The 15,651-nt window shown below is 36.4% G+C and overlaps 2 protein-coding genes across 2 annotated transcripts in view; one reads left to right on the forward strand and one right to left on the reverse strand.

The window, feature by feature from the left end:
- dnah8 (dynein axonemal heavy chain 8) overlaps positions 1 to 15,651 on the reverse strand; it is a 171,759-nt gene that overhangs the window by 41,835 nt on the left and 114,273 nt on the right. The window contains exons 63-66 of the mRNA XM_062973653.1: positions 7,516 to 7,634; positions 2,851 to 2,954; positions 2,290 to 2,466; positions 1,387 to 1,554 (exon numbers count right to left, since the gene is read on the reverse strand). Coding sequence (XP_062829723.1) covers positions 1,387 to 1,554; positions 2,290 to 2,466; positions 2,851 to 2,954; positions 7,516 to 7,634 — 568 coding nt within the window. The remainder of the gene's footprint in view (positions 1 to 1,386; positions 1,555 to 2,289; positions 2,467 to 2,850; positions 2,955 to 7,515; positions 7,635 to 15,651) is intronic.
- The window catches only part of btbd9 (BTB domain containing 9), a 376,867-nt gene that overhangs the window by 1,987 nt on the left and 359,229 nt on the right, over positions 1 to 15,651 (forward strand). The gene's annotated exons all lie outside the window — the stretch shown is intronic.

A 15,651-nucleotide genomic window follows, 5' to 3' on the forward strand; every position in this document is an offset into this window, starting at 1 on the left:
CCTAATTTGCATTGAATGGCTCCATCTACTAGCTACTTTCTGCCTGGGGGCATTCTTTGTTAACTGCCCCTAGTTCCCATGTCTCAAAGTGTTGTTTCTTATTTACTGTTCTGATTTTTGAGTTTTTTTAATACTGGTAGCCAGATTTTGTTCATTTTCATTGATTCCTCCTTTCTGTTGAAGTTGTCCACATGTTTGTGAATTTCAATGGCTTCTCTGTGTAATCTGACATGATAATTGTTGGAGTGGTCAAGCATTTCTGTGTTCTCAAATAATACACTGTGTCCAGGTTGGTTCATCAGGTGCTCTGCAATGGCTGATTTCTCTGGTTGAGTTAGTCTGCAGTGCCTTTCATGTTCTTTGACTCATGTTTGGGCGCTGCGTTTGCGCCCCTAACTGACTTTTCAAGCTATTGCAGTCACTCCAACATGGCCATTTGCTGAAAAATTGGGTTGCAGCCAAGACCTATTAAGCTATCTTCCTGTAACAGGGCACATAAAAATTACATCACCCTCCAAGAATATATAATCTCAAAATTGGAGATGACCACAAAGGTGGTCAAATCCAGAAGCCTGCCATACAAGAATACAGAACTACAGTATTCTAAGAGATGCCCTTCCAACCTCTGTGGAAAGACTTGCCAGGAAGGAGAGTCTGCCACTTTCCAAGGCACTCTATACTACTGTTGAACAGTTCTTAACTTATAAGTAGCCATGCTGGGAGGGGCTACAACAAGTTTGAAGGGGGTGCATATATGAGGGGACATATATTGTAGCCAATGCACAACAACTAGATCAGCTGTCGGAATTTAAGAAACAATTGAAAACCTATCGCTTCTGGCATACCATTGCCTACCCAGTCAGTTTTAATAATGAATTTTAAACTCGCATCTTGTGTTTAAATCTTTGTTCTGTGTATTTTCATATGTATTTTATAGAAATAATTTTAATCTGTGTATTTTATAGAAATATGGTTTAATATTTGTATTTTATAAAATATTTACAATGATTATGTGTTTTCAAATATGGTATAACCTGCCTCGAGCCATGAAGAGGCAGGTAATAAATAAAGTTGTTGTTGTTGTTGTTGTTGTTATGACTATTATGATTATTCCCCCCAAACATTGCTACATATGGTTTCTCTGCTTGCCCCTTCCTGCTGCAGCTTCCTCCACATAAAAGCCACCTACGAGGACCAACAGACCAGGTGGGATATTATTTGAAGCAATGTAAGGCTTGAGGTTGTAGAGGGGAAACTAGCAAAAACTGAGGATTCATTTATGCCAGATATGCTTGGATCCAAGCCATTAAGCTTCATAAATAGATTGATTGATGGATGGAGGTAGATGTACATGTAAATATAGAGATATATGTCAAGAGCACTTACTTTCAAGGATTCGCTCCAGGATGGTTTGACACAAGGCCTTTCTGGATCCATGGTGACTGTGTCTATTTTCTTCTGGAACAGCAGGAGACAACAGTCCATGATCCTCATGATGAGATGAGGTGGTTTGGCAAGTTTTCGAACTGTTGCAATATCTGCTGGCTTGATAGTCTGTAAAGGGAAACATACTTTACTGCCTGAGTAAGATCTTAGAATAATACTTAGAAATTGCATGGTCTTTCTTTCAATTTATCATCTTTCCTTAAACAATAGGTTCTTTGTGGAGTGATGAACCAATACATTTCCAATAGGGGGAGCAGAAATAAAAAAATACAGTCTTACCAAAGTAAATATAATTTACCCTTCCAAAGCTGCTATAGTGAAGAATTCGTAATGAAACCCTGATTATATCTAATCAATGGTGCACAAAGACTGTGATATCAGGCAAGTATTAATCAAAGAAACACAATTTTGGAAAACCATGCAAAAACAGATCCAATCAAGGCAACTATTTGAAACTGAGTACATGTCCCAGCTTAGTCTGACCCAAGTCTGTACTTCATCATTTTCTTGGTACATTCATCTGCATATATTTTGCTATTTGAAAATTCACTTCCAAATACAAAGGGAATTTACATGTGTTACTTGTAACACAGAAGAAGTACATTCAATATATTACATAATTCATTTTCTCAATATACTGTTTTCTTCCATTATTTCTCAGTGTAGTGCTTTTTAAAAACTACGTGAAAGAGAAGGAACTGGCTTTGGCCTCTGTAAAAGCACAAACTGTTGTACCTCTCTTTGAGCTATGAGAAGATGTAGGTAACAAATAAAACTATTATTATTATTATTATTATTATTATTATTATTATTATTATTATTATTACAAAATACATCACTCACATTCAAAGCAGCTTCAGCTTCTTCTAATGCCGGTCTGGCTGCCTCGAGCTTTGCCTCTGCTACCACTTTCTCTGAATCAATTTCGTCTACAATCTTCTGTGCTTTGTCTTTGACACCTTGTACTTCATTTTTCACTTTAGCTGATGCCTCAGCACTGACTGTTACTTCGGCCAGTACCTGTTACAAAATAATAATAAAAAGTATGCTGGGTCATGTGTTGTGCTATTGGAAACTATACTGTAAAAATAGAAGTGAAAATTAAAATTTGAAGTGCAAAAATAAATATATGAAGTGTTGTGTGGTTTTTAGTGAAACATCTAAAATCTGAACTGTGAAATGGGCAGATCTAAAATATCAGTGGAGTTTGAGTCCAATTCACAGTAATCAACTAACTCTCCCGAGATAATTAGTGTGCTGTTGGAAACTATATTGTAAAATTAGAAGTGCAAAATTAGAATCAGAAGTGCAAAAACAACAGCATGCCTTCTAATCCTCATATTATCCCAAGAGGTCTGAATTAGAATTCAAACAAAACACTATCTTTATGCAGTTGGTACTCACTTTGTCTGCTTTTACAGAAGCCAAAGCCAGTTCCTTCTCTTTCACTGCCAGTTCCTGGGAGAGTTTAGCGACAGATTCACTGGCCTCCATCAGTTTAGAAAGACCTAAAATAGTGACCAAAATTCAGATAAATTTATTTTTCTATTTTCTTTCTTCATAGTTGGACAATATATTGATTTCATATATAATGATATACTCTACTAAATTTAATACTAATGTAACACAATCTGTGCACACAATCTCTTTCTCCCTGCTTTCTTTTCAGAAATCAGGATCCCCAGAATGCTAATCCCATTGCATTTTCTCATCCTCATTCTCAACACATGATGACATCCCCCACTAAAAGTACCTCAAGGGGAAAAAATCACATTGATTATATTTGAAGCAATTTAGTGGCCATTTATCAATGTTGTCATTTTAAAAAGAGGAAATTAATCCACTGCCTAAAGCTTTGAAATACTTGAGGAAAATATTTTGAAATGAGTATATTGCTATGGGTCTTTGGGGAAAATATGCAAAATAGTTTAAAAACATTATACATTAGGTTAACTATAGGGGTGGATGAAGATGTTGGATTTATACGTTGGTGATGCACCTAAGGACCTTATACAACTACACTCCCAGGATTCCATACCACTGAACCATGGCCGTTAAAGTAACGTTGAACTGCATTCATTCTACAGTGTAAATACACCCAAAGAGTTGAATTTTATATAAATATACGAGGGTTGAATGAAAAGTAATGCCTCCATCTTCGTAAATCCTCAACAGATGGCAGTACTGGTATGCAGCAGGTACTGGCCTGTTCAGTAGACTCTCCTCTACAGTTCTATTTGGCGGGAAGCCTTAACATTGAATGGTTGTGTCGTTAAAGTGCGACGTATGTAACCCTGAGCAGACAGTCCGTCAATGAGACTTAAGCAACGTGCAGTCATTGAATTCTTTATATTTGGGGGGGGGGTGGGGAGGTAAAGAGTTTATTAATGAAATGTTACATAACAAAACAGCAAATTATAGCAGATATAGTCAGATAACAATCATTTTGAAATGTACATGCATATCTACATTAGTCAATCAGCCTGTTAATTCTAACACTGAGTACATATTATTATCTGTTACTCAAAACATATAGAATTGTTCTTTCTACATGTTATCCACTATTTTCAATCTAGGTTTCAACTCACTTTTTAAAAAGAAATTAAATATAAGAGTTCACCCTAACATTCAAACAAAGACATACAGCGTATTACACACAACAAACCCTGCACGCATCCAAAACCCCTATTCCACATAAAATAAAACCCCTTCCCCACACCCGTGCACCCTTCATCATGACTTCCAACCCTGAAGCACTATGAAGCCTTTAAGCCAATTTACCTATCCTTGTTAATAGTAACCCTAAATTCCTAATGGAACTCCTCTATGTTACTGACTCCCTATTCAGATATGCTATGGCCAACTTCCATGTTTCTAAAAAGTCCTCATTACTTTTGTTCTTCCTATTATTGGTAAGTTTGGCCATTAGCATATATTCCCGCATTCTTTCTCTCCAATCCTTTTTAATTAAACCTTTTTTCCCCTTTCCAGTCTTTGGCTATGGTCAATCTTGTGGCCGCAAAGCTATATTGGTATATTTCTTGGTCCTTTTGGTTATTGTTTTCTCTATGTAGACCTAATAGACACAATTCTGGGATTTTTAAAATCTTATTATGTAGCATTTTATTTGTCTCTTTAATTACCTTGTCCTAAAATGCCTGTATGGTCACACACGTCCACCACATGTGGATGAATGTCCCTTTCTGTTTCCTACACCTCCAGCAAATACCTTGTTGTGATTTATCTATTTTTGCCAATGTTGCTGGGGTGATATAGCATCTATAAAACATTTTATATTGATTCTCCCTAATTGATCCAGATATTGTGAATTTGAATTCTTTGTTCCATAGGTACTCCCAGTTATCCAATTCTATTGGCCTACCTAGGTCCTTGGCCCAGGGTATCATTACTGTCTTGACTGTGTTGTCCTCCATATTGTAACTTAATATGTATTTGTATAATCTGGATATTAACCCTTTGTTTCCTTTTTCCCATATTTTTTCCAGCTCTGATTTTTTAGTTGCGAAACCTACCCTCGTATCTTTTTTATATCTTTCATGCAATTGGTGATATCGAAACCAATCATTAATCTCCAATTCTTCCCACCCTTTTAATTTCCATTCTTCATTTTCTCTAATAAGGTATTCTTTATATGTTCTTGTTTCTACGCTTAAGGCTGGTCTTGTAACTGCTTCTAGTGGCCTCAGCCAAAGGGGTGTTTTTAGTTCCATACCTTTTCTGTATTTTTTCCAAATGTCTAATAGTCCCCCTCTAATTATATGTTTATTAAAATCTTTATTTAATTTGTCTCCATCATACCATACATATGCATGCCAGCGAATCTTAATTCATATCCTTCCAAATCTAATAGGGTCTTATTTTCTAATATTATCCATTCCTTCATCCAGGACAGCACTGCAGCCTCGTAATAGGTCCTTAGATCGGGTAAGCTTAGCCCCCCTCTTCCTTTATAATCAATTAAATTTCGATATGCTATCCTCGCCCTTTTTCCTTAGGAAGGATCCCGGGAGTTGGCCTTCCTTCCTGTCCTTTTTTACTTTACTATCTCTATCCTCTTTGGGCACCATGACTCCATTGAAATCCCCCATCCATAACATTTCCTTTTCACAATACTCTGCTAATATACGTGTTAATTTTTTATAGAATATGTTTTGTTTGTTGTTTGGTGCGTACACTCCTACAGAGTGAGTACAGAGTTTTTTTTAATATATACTTTAATTATTAATATACTACCTTCCTCATCACAGAATATTTTCTCTGGTGCCAGATCTTTTTTTATATAGAATAGTACTCCATTGGTCTTTTTACTGTTACATGCTGTGAAAAAATGGCCCAACCATTCTTTTTTTAACAGGTGACTATCCTTGTATATCAAGTGTGTCTCAACCAGACACACTATGTCTGATTTGATTTTCTGCAAGAAATGAACCACTTTCTTACGTTTATAGCCATTATTCAAACCGTTAATGTTACAAGACATAATTTTTAAGTTTTGTAAAAACATTTAAGTCTACTCAACCCCATCCCCCACCTTTTTCCCATCCCAGTCAGCAAAAGAAACATTATATTATATAATCAGTTCAATACTCTTAATGTCCCTTTATTTGTTAGTCTATTCCCCCACTTTTTCATCTTCTTCTTCCACTTCTTCAACTTTATCTTCCTCTTCTTTTTCTTCATCCGTTTGGGTGTTCTCCTTCTCCTTTTTCTCCTGCTCCTTCCGCTTTAGCTCTTTTCTTTCCTGTGGCACCCCTTTGCCCTTTCTGTGCCCCTGTCTCTCCTCACCTACAAGCTGTTGTTCTCCATCTGGAAGGTCCTGGGCATATTTCCTTAGGAATTGTTCAACCTTCCCTGCATCTGTGATATAATGTCTCTTTGACTTATGGTAGAAGGAGACACCCTGTGGGAAGAGCCATCGAAAGGGGGTGCCTTTGGTCTTCAATTTAACTACCAACACGTTGAATTCTTTCCTTTTTCTGAGGAGCCTTCCCGGAATCTCCTTCATCATTAATATTTTCTTTCCCTCAATCACACTTGGGGTTTCATATTGTTTTTTCAGCACTATCTCTTTAAATGCTTTGGCAACAAATTGTACTATACAATCCCTAGGTACTTTTTTTTGTCTTGCGAAGGCTGAGTTGATTCTGAAACAAGTCGAAATTGAAGCATGAATAATGTCCAGATCTTGCTCTTTCAGTAGCCCTGCCAACATATTAGCAATGAAAAAGATGAGACTTTCTCTTTCCAGGCCCTCCCTAAGACCTCGAATCCTCAAAGAACACTCACAGGCTTTCAACTCTTGCATTGAATTCTTCAGCAGAAGGTGCCACCCAAAAGGAAATTCATCAGAGAATGCAAGCTGTTTATGGTGATTGTGTTGATGTGAGTGCTATGCGTTGTTGGGCAAGTAAGTTTAAAGATATTGAGGTGGGAACATCAGACTTGCGTGACAAACAAAGAGTTAGACATCCTGTGTCAGAAACCACCGAGTTTCACAAGCAAAAGGTTGTCAGATTGATTCAGGATGATCGTCGTATCACTCAGAGAGAAATTTCAAGCATAATCGGCATTTCACAAGAACTTGTGGGTCACATTATTGCTTTGCTTGGCTATCGGAAGATCTGTGCATGATGAGTACTGTGAGATGCTGGTTGTGGAAACAGAGTGTCGACTTCTTCCAGGACGGCTTCAGCAAACTTGTTCATCGTTGGCAGAAATGCATCCAATTGTCTGGTGATTATGTGTAAAATTGAATAGTGGTAGTTAAAGAGCACATTCTAAGGATTATTTCTGTGTTTGATTTATTAAAATCTTCCCATCCAAACCCAAGTAACAAAGGTTGAAGGCATTACTTTTCATTCAACCCTCGTATTAAAAATATTTGCTTGTTGTACTAGCTGATTGTAGAACTAATGCAATGTTTTAATATATTGATAGTGCCTTACCTGCATTGTTAAAGGAGTGAGAAAACAAAAAGATGTGGAAAGTAAAAAGAGTGGGCAACAAATAATTGTCTCTCAAAATTAACAAATCTTAATTTTATGTTACCTATGTGCATACGCTCAGCTTGTTCATTAATGTTGGCTAGTTTATCAGAATAAACCTCTTTGTAGCCATTAATGAAAGACAAGTAAGATTTTGGAGTTACGTGAGCTCTTCGTCGATATCTGAAATAGGATTGAGATTTGAATAATTATGCATTAATCTGATATAGCTCTGAACAAATACAGTTTCAGTCATATTCTGTTGCCAACTTGTCGGGCTATTCATACAGTGCTAACAGCATCCATTGCTACATAAACAATATCTATACTTAATCTAGCCTAGATGCATGTTTACTAGTTCCAATATAAATCAGCGTTTTAGGGCAACATGTCAAAGCTTTCAGGAAGTTTACTATTTAATTCAGCATTGGAGGCATGCTGAAAGCTGTCTTATAATAATCCTATCTATTTAGGCAGTTGTTAGTGGTACAAATGCTATTGAAGCTTAACAAAAAGCTTAACCTTTGAATGCCTGTCTTGTTATCGGAGTCTTCTTAGAGATGCGTGACAGAGCCTAGGCATCAGATACTGTCTGATACTGGGTCAGCCTTGGTTAATACTTGGATAGGAGACTGATAATGAATATCATGTACTGTGGTTATATTTTAAAGGAAGGAACTGGCACAACCAGCCTAAGTATTTCTTTCCTAAGAAAATCCTATGAAATTCTTGAGTTCTCTGTAAGTTAGTAGTTGAATTGAAGGCACACACACAAACATACGCTTCTAGAAATTAGAATGGATTATTGGCTAGGTTATTATATTGATAAGAGGAATGAATATAATGTACAGAATTGTGCATATGTGAAACCTTTAAATATGTATGAATAATGCCTTAGCAGACATTACTGTGCAATTATAGTAAAAATTGATAATAATGATGGATAAAAGACTGTAAGATTGTATAGAAGGGGCACGTTCTTGAAAAATGTAAATAGATTGAAGTTCAATAATTATGAATATCCCTATAAAATATAAGATCTTGATGACAATATAATATGACCTAATAATAATAAATAAAATAAACTTCATTTTTAACTCGCCCTCTCTCCCCCAAAGGGATGATGTCATACATGCAATGTGATACTACATAAGGATTCTTAAGCACCTGTATTGCTTCTTAAGGGGAATCTCTGTGAACACTTATAATAAATTGCCTTAATTTTTTTGTATTTTTTTTATTTTTTGCTTTTTGATACATCATAACAATTAACTATTTTTGCCATACATAACTTATTTCAGTATACATTGTTCCAAAGGTAACTATTTCTTAAATGACATTTTAAACAGTTCTTAGAAATGTATCACCCTCCACCCCCACCCTCCCCCCATACCCCCCACCCCCCTGGAACAGCCATTCAAAATTGTCAATACATCAGTTTAATCGTGTGGAACGCCTGGTTCAAGGTACGGTATCTTTCGTCTCCGTCTATTTTGTCGATTAGAACAGTCCATTTCCTTAACCAGTCTTGATCTTTTAGGCTATTTGTATAAATTTTTTTCTTTTGAATGATGAAATCGTTAATTATATATTCTGATATATAAGTCCACCAGGTTTCTACATCCCATTTTGTATCATCCCTCCATCCTCGGGCTATCGTGGCTTGTATTGCGGCTGTCATATATTTTAGAATCTCTGTCCAGTTATTATTATCTTCCCTTACCTTTACTGTGACGGACATGTATCTAGCTTTGTCCCATATTAATTCTTTCCCTATTATTTCTTCCATTATTTTTCTTATTTTTCTATAGAAGTTCTGAATTTTTCTACAGTCCCACCACATGTGGGAAAATGTACCTATTTCCCCACAGTTATGCCAACACTTATTTGAAGTATTTCCCGTTATATGTGCTACTTGGAGTGGGGTTCTATACCATTTAGATATTATTTTCCTTTGTGTTTCTTTAATCCTTATATGCTTAATTTTAGGAATATTGTCAATCCAAGTCCCAATTAATTTCTCAGTGAAGTTTTTTTCCTGTTTCCAATTATCTATAATGGTTATTTTTGTATTGTAAGTTAATGTGATTAGTACATCATACAATAGCCCAGTTATTCCTTTATCTATTTCTATTTTCCTTTTAATTATTCTATCCAGTGGGGTTTCGACAACTTCTCTTCTTTTCATGGCCTGGGCTTTACTGGACAGACCTAACCATGCTATCCAGTTCCCTTGACCACATTTATCTTTTATTTTATCCCACTTTAGTATTTCTCCTTTGGGATTCATGATGTCCCCAATCCTTTTGAAACCGTTTTCCTTCAGTGCCCTAATTAGATTTGTGAATGTCTTGTCCTTATTTTCCAATGTTTCTAGTGGGAAAGGGTCAATTTTATTTATTTGTAATTTATTTTGCCATTTTTTCCAGATTAACAACATTGAAAAACAAGGGCCCGCTTTTAAATTCTTTAAGTCTTTTCTATCAATTCTCTCTCCCAATAATGTTCCCCTTTGCCAATTATTTGCTTCCTTTTCTGTTTGCACCCATTTTTTTGACCCTTCCAATTCGAATTCTAATAGCCTCGCTAACTGGCTTGCCTCGTAGTATATTCCCAACGAGGGAGCTCCCCAACCACCCATTTCTTGTTTACTAGAGTATAAAAAGGTAGCAATTCTATTTTTGTTTCCTCCCACTACCCATTGTTTCATAGAGTTATCCCACTTCTTCAACAAATTGGTAGGAATATTCACCGGGAGGGTTTGGAACAAGAATAAAAATTTGGGCAAGATCTTCATCTTATAGATTTTTAGCCTTGTAGATATGTCTCGGAATTTCTTTCCCCATGTAATAATTTGTTTGCTTATATTTTTCCATAGGTGATTATAATTCATTTGTATTATATTGTTGATGTTTTTTGGTATATCCACTCCTAGGTATTTCATCTTCTTTTTCCCCAATTTTACTCCCATAATGTTTTGAACCTTCTTGAGCTCTTCCCATGTTAAATTTTTATGTAATATCTCTGATTTGCCTAAATTTATTGTGAGGCCCGAAGTTTTTCCAAAGTCTTTAACTGTTTTGACTAATGATTATAGTGATTCCTCCACCTCCCCTAAAATTATCATAACATCATCAGCATATAAATTAATCTTAATGTCTTCCTTGCCCATCTTATAGCCTTTAATGACCGGGTTATTCCTTACTAAGTTTGCTAAAGGTTCAATGGCTAATGAAAATAGGGCCGGGGAAAGGGGGCATCCTTGTTTAGTTCCTCTATTAATATTTATTTGTCTGGTTTGTGTCCCATTTACCAAGATAGTTGCTTTGTTTTCACTATATAGTTCTTTTATTACCTTGCACACTTTCCCCCCCATATTACATTCCTCGCAGAGTCTGTTCAAATATTTGTGATCTATTGAGTCAAATGCCTTGCAAAAGTCCAATTTTAATATAAGTACTTTAGATTTTTTTTTCTGTGGCATGGTTCAAAATGTTCAAAATATTCCTTATAGGGTCCGCTAATTTCCTGTTTTTTACAAATCCGTATTGATCTTCATTAATTATATCCGGTATTATATCTCTCAGTCTTTTTGCTAATATTTTAGTAAATATTTTGTAGTCCACATTGCTTAGGGATATTGGTCTATAAGAGTTAGGATCAGTTTCATCCTTATTTGGTTTTAGGATTGTGAGAATTTCCGAAAATTTCCAGGTATTTGGTACATTTTGTTTCTCCATTATTTCATTAAACAGTGTAAAAAGGTTGGGGGTAATATCGTCTTTAAATATTTTATAAAAGTTTGTTGTAAAGCCATCTGGCCCAGGTGATGAATTTATTTTTAGACTTTCTATTGTTTGTTCAATTTCTGTTTTAGTTATTGTACTATTTAGATTAGATTTTGCCTGTGAATTTATTATTTTTCCCAAGAGGCCTACTTGTTTGATTGACTCTTTACCTTCGTAAAGTTTTTCATAGTAATGAGCCATAATCTCCCTGATTTCCTCCTCTGTAGATCTCAAATGTCCTCTATCATCTTTCAACTTAAGTATTTTGTTTCTAGCTTGTTTTGATTTTAGGACTCTGGCCAATCTCTTCGAATTATTGATTGAATTGATTTGATAATCATTTTTAACCCATAAGTATTTTTTGTGGTCTCTATTTTATCTAAATTCTCCAATTGCTTTTTTTTCTTTCCAGTTTGTCTTATTATCTACTGTTGGATTTTTTTGGAATCGTAGGAATGCGTCCACAGTCTCTAATCTTAATTTGTCAAATGTATGCTTTTCTTTCCTATTGATCCCTATTTCCAATGAGATGCAAGTGCCCCTTATGGTCGCTTTAAAAGCATCCCATAAAGTCTCTTCTTTTATTTGTGGTTGTCTATTAAATCGAAAAAATTCTTGAATCTGTTGTTTAATGACCTGTTTATCCTTTTCATTGTATGTTACCTTGGGGTTGAATATCCATTTCCTCGGTGGTTTCCTTACTGGGTTTCCTAATTTTAACAGGAGGGGAGCATGATCTCCTGGCCAGTCGTTCCCCACTTTAATCTCCTTTATTTGTCTTGAATTATTAATCCCAACTATGAAGTAGTCTATTACAGTGAATTTTGTATGCCTATGGGAATAAAGGTTGGGGTATTTGCCTCCACTCCCAATCTATTATGCACTTCTATGAGGTTCCACTTTTTGAAATTGACTTTGCACTCAGGCTTTCCTGGGTTCCACCCTGTTTTTTTTGTTTGTTTATATAGTTCCATGTTAAGACCTCCCCCTATTATTATATCTCCTTTTGCTTGTTTTTCAATTTTAGCACAATACTTTTGTATAAATCCTAGCTGATTTTTATTAGGGGCATAAATACTTACTATAGTGGTTTCATTATTGTTTAACTTTCCCCTTATCATCACGAATCTTCCTTCCTTATCTACGATTTTTTTCTCTAACTCAAATCTATGTATATCCTTTATTAATATTGCCACTCCTCTAGCCTTATTTGACCCCCGGGATTCATATTGTAGTTCCCATCTATTTAGATTTAACAATTTTGTTCTATCCCATCCTTTGTGTGTTTCCTGAAGTAGGCATACATCAATGTGCTCTTCCAGCAACAACCTGGTAATTTTTTGCCTTTTAACCGGAGACGAAAGTCCATTCACATTAATCGACAGAACCTTTAATTCTTCTCCCATTGATCCGATTCTTACTTTTCCCTCTATTTCCCCAGGTCTGTTCCACTATTTTAGTCTTTTTTTTATCTGTTCCTAATCCCTGATCCAGCTCCCATAGCTTCCCCCCCTCTGGATCCATAGCCCCCCTTCTTGAAGCCGGGGCTGCTCGGAAGGACCTCCTCGCACCCATCCAGAGTATCTTGAAGGCAGAGTCCCCTGCTGCAGCTTCCCTCTACCATGTATTGCCCCTTACCCTGTATAATACCCACTTATTCTATACATTGTATACATTCCACCCCATAACTTAAAACTCTATTCTTCCTTCTTCCTTATTAAGTATCAAGTTGCCAATCCCCTATTACATCCCTTGAAATTGTCACAACCTTCTTTTTCCTGCTCAATCTACTAAATAACAATACAGTTACTAACAATACAGTCTCTAGATTCTCATAATAATCATTATTTAGTGAGCATCTTAATTTAATACCCTTTAGCAATTCTTAGTTGCAGAGTACATTCTTCTGTGAAGTTAGGCAGACTTAATTCTTTTACAATATTTAACACTTTCTTATATGTTCTAACATTTGTAACTATTAGCTTAGCATATATCTATATATATAAAAGAGTGATGGCATCACGGCAATTCACAAAACAACAAAAGTACAGGCCCCCCAACCTCAAAATTTGACAACACAACCCATCATCCACGCCTCAAGGTTGATACAACAAAAAGAAAAGAAAAATAAAGTCCTAATTAGAGGGAGAGCAATAATTTTTTTTATCCAATTGCTGCCAGTTTAGAGGGCTAATCTCTGCCCACTTGGTTGCCTAGCAACCAAGGGACAGCCAAGTTTCAGTTAGGGGACAGGGTTAGGGTTAGGGTTTAGATTTAGGCCTCACTTAGACTTCTTCCACAGATTATCTGATTTGCACTGGATTATATGGCAGTGTAGACTCAAGGCCCTTCAACACAGCTATATTACCCATTTATAATCTTATATTATCTGCTTTGCACTGGATTATCTTGACTCCACACTACCATATAATCCACTTCAGTGTGCATTTTATACAGCTGTGTAGAAGAGGCCTCAGATAATCCAGTTCTGAGCACATAACATAAGATTAGAAATATACAGTAGAGTCTCACTTATCCAACGTAAACAGGCCAGCAGGATAAGTGAATATGTTGGATAATAAGAAGGGATTCAGGAAAAGCCAATTAAACATCAAATTAGGTAATCGTTATACAAATTAAGCACCAAAACATCATATTATGCAACAAATTTGACAGAAAAAGTAGTTCCATGCGCAGTAATGCTATGTAGTATTTACAGTAGAGTCTCACTTATCCAACACTCGCTTATCCAATGTTCTGGATTATCCAACGCATTTTTGTAGTCAATGCTTTCAATATATCGTGATATTTTGGTGCTAAATTCATAAATACAGTAATTACTATATAGCATTACTGTGTACTGAACTACTTTTTCTGACAAATTTGTTGTCTAACATGATGTTTTGGTGCTTAATTTGTAAAATCATAACTTCATTTGATGTTTAATAGGGTTATCCTTAATTCCTCATTATCCAACATATTCGCTTATCCAACATTCTGCCGGCCCGTTTATGTTGGATAAGTGAGACTCTACTGTACTGTATTTACAAATTTACCACTAAAATATCACAATGAATTTAAAACACTGACTACAAAAGCATTGATTATGAAAAGGCAGACTGCGTTGGATAATCCAGAACATTGTATAAGCGAATGTTGGATAAGTGAGATTCTTCTTTAATATGAAATAATTACTGGGATAGAATAATGCAGAACAATATGATCTCTAAAACCAGGACAGTAAATAAACAGGGGAATTCCACACAGGAAACAATCAGGGCCAGCTTACACCTCCCAACAAAGTATTCCCATCATCAAAGTCTGGCAAATCCTGTTTTCTCAGGGCCACAGACAGTAGAAGCACATAAAATATCGCAAACAACATCACTCTGAAAACAAGGGTATTCCAGACAGGAAACAATCAGGGCCAGCTAACACCTCCCAACAAAGTATTCCCATCATCAAAGTCTGGAAAATCCTCTGTTTTCTCAGGGCCACAGACAGTAGAAGCACATAAAATATCGCAAACAACACCACTCTGAAAACAAGGGAATTCCAGACAGGAAACAATCAGGGCCAGCTAACACCTCCCAACAAAAAATTCACTCAGGGAGGAAACAGCCAGGCTTTAAAGCTGCAAGGCCATTACATCCTAATCATTTTTCCTAATTGCAGCATTCATACTTGCCTCCAACAAACAAAAAAAAAACCCAATCAGAAATATTGTATATTCACAACCTTTAGGAAACAATATCCCCTGATGGTGCAGCGTGTTAAAGCGCTGAGCTGCTGAACTTCTGGACCGAAAGGCCACAGGTTTGAATTGGGGGAGCGGAGAGAGCCCCCACTGTTAGCCCCAGCTTCTGCCAACCCAGAAGTTCAAAAACATGCAAATGTGAGTGCATCAATAGGTACTGTTCCGGCGGGAAGGTAACGCCGCTCCATGTAGTCATCCCACATGACCTTGGAGGAGTCTACGGACAACGCCGGCTCTTTGGCTTAGAAATGGAGATGAGCACCAACCTCCAGAGTAAGACACGACTGGACTTAATGTCTGGGGAAAAACTTTACCCTTGACCTTAACTACCACCAATTCCTCAATACTTTGTTTCCCATACCACCAGACTTCGCCACAGCAACGCATGGCCGGGCACAGCTAGTCTATATATATAAAAGAGTGATGGCATCACGGCGACCCACAAAACAACAAAACTACAGGCCCCCCAACCTCTAAATTTGACAACACAACCCATCATCCACGGCTCTAGGTTGATACAACAAAAATAAAAGAAAAATAAAGTCCTAATTAGAGAGAGAGGAATAATTGCTTTTATCCAATTGCTGCCAGTTAGAAGGCTAAGCTCCTCCAACTTGGTCTCCTAGCAACCCAATAAAAATAATAAAAAACACTA

This window comes from Anolis carolinensis, chromosome 1 (genome assembly GCF_035594765.1).
Source record: "Anolis carolinensis isolate JA03-04 chromosome 1, rAnoCar3.1.pri, whole genome shotgun sequence".
NCBI classification, from domain to species: Eukaryota; Metazoa; Chordata; class Lepidosauria; order Squamata; family Dactyloidae; genus Anolis; species Anolis carolinensis.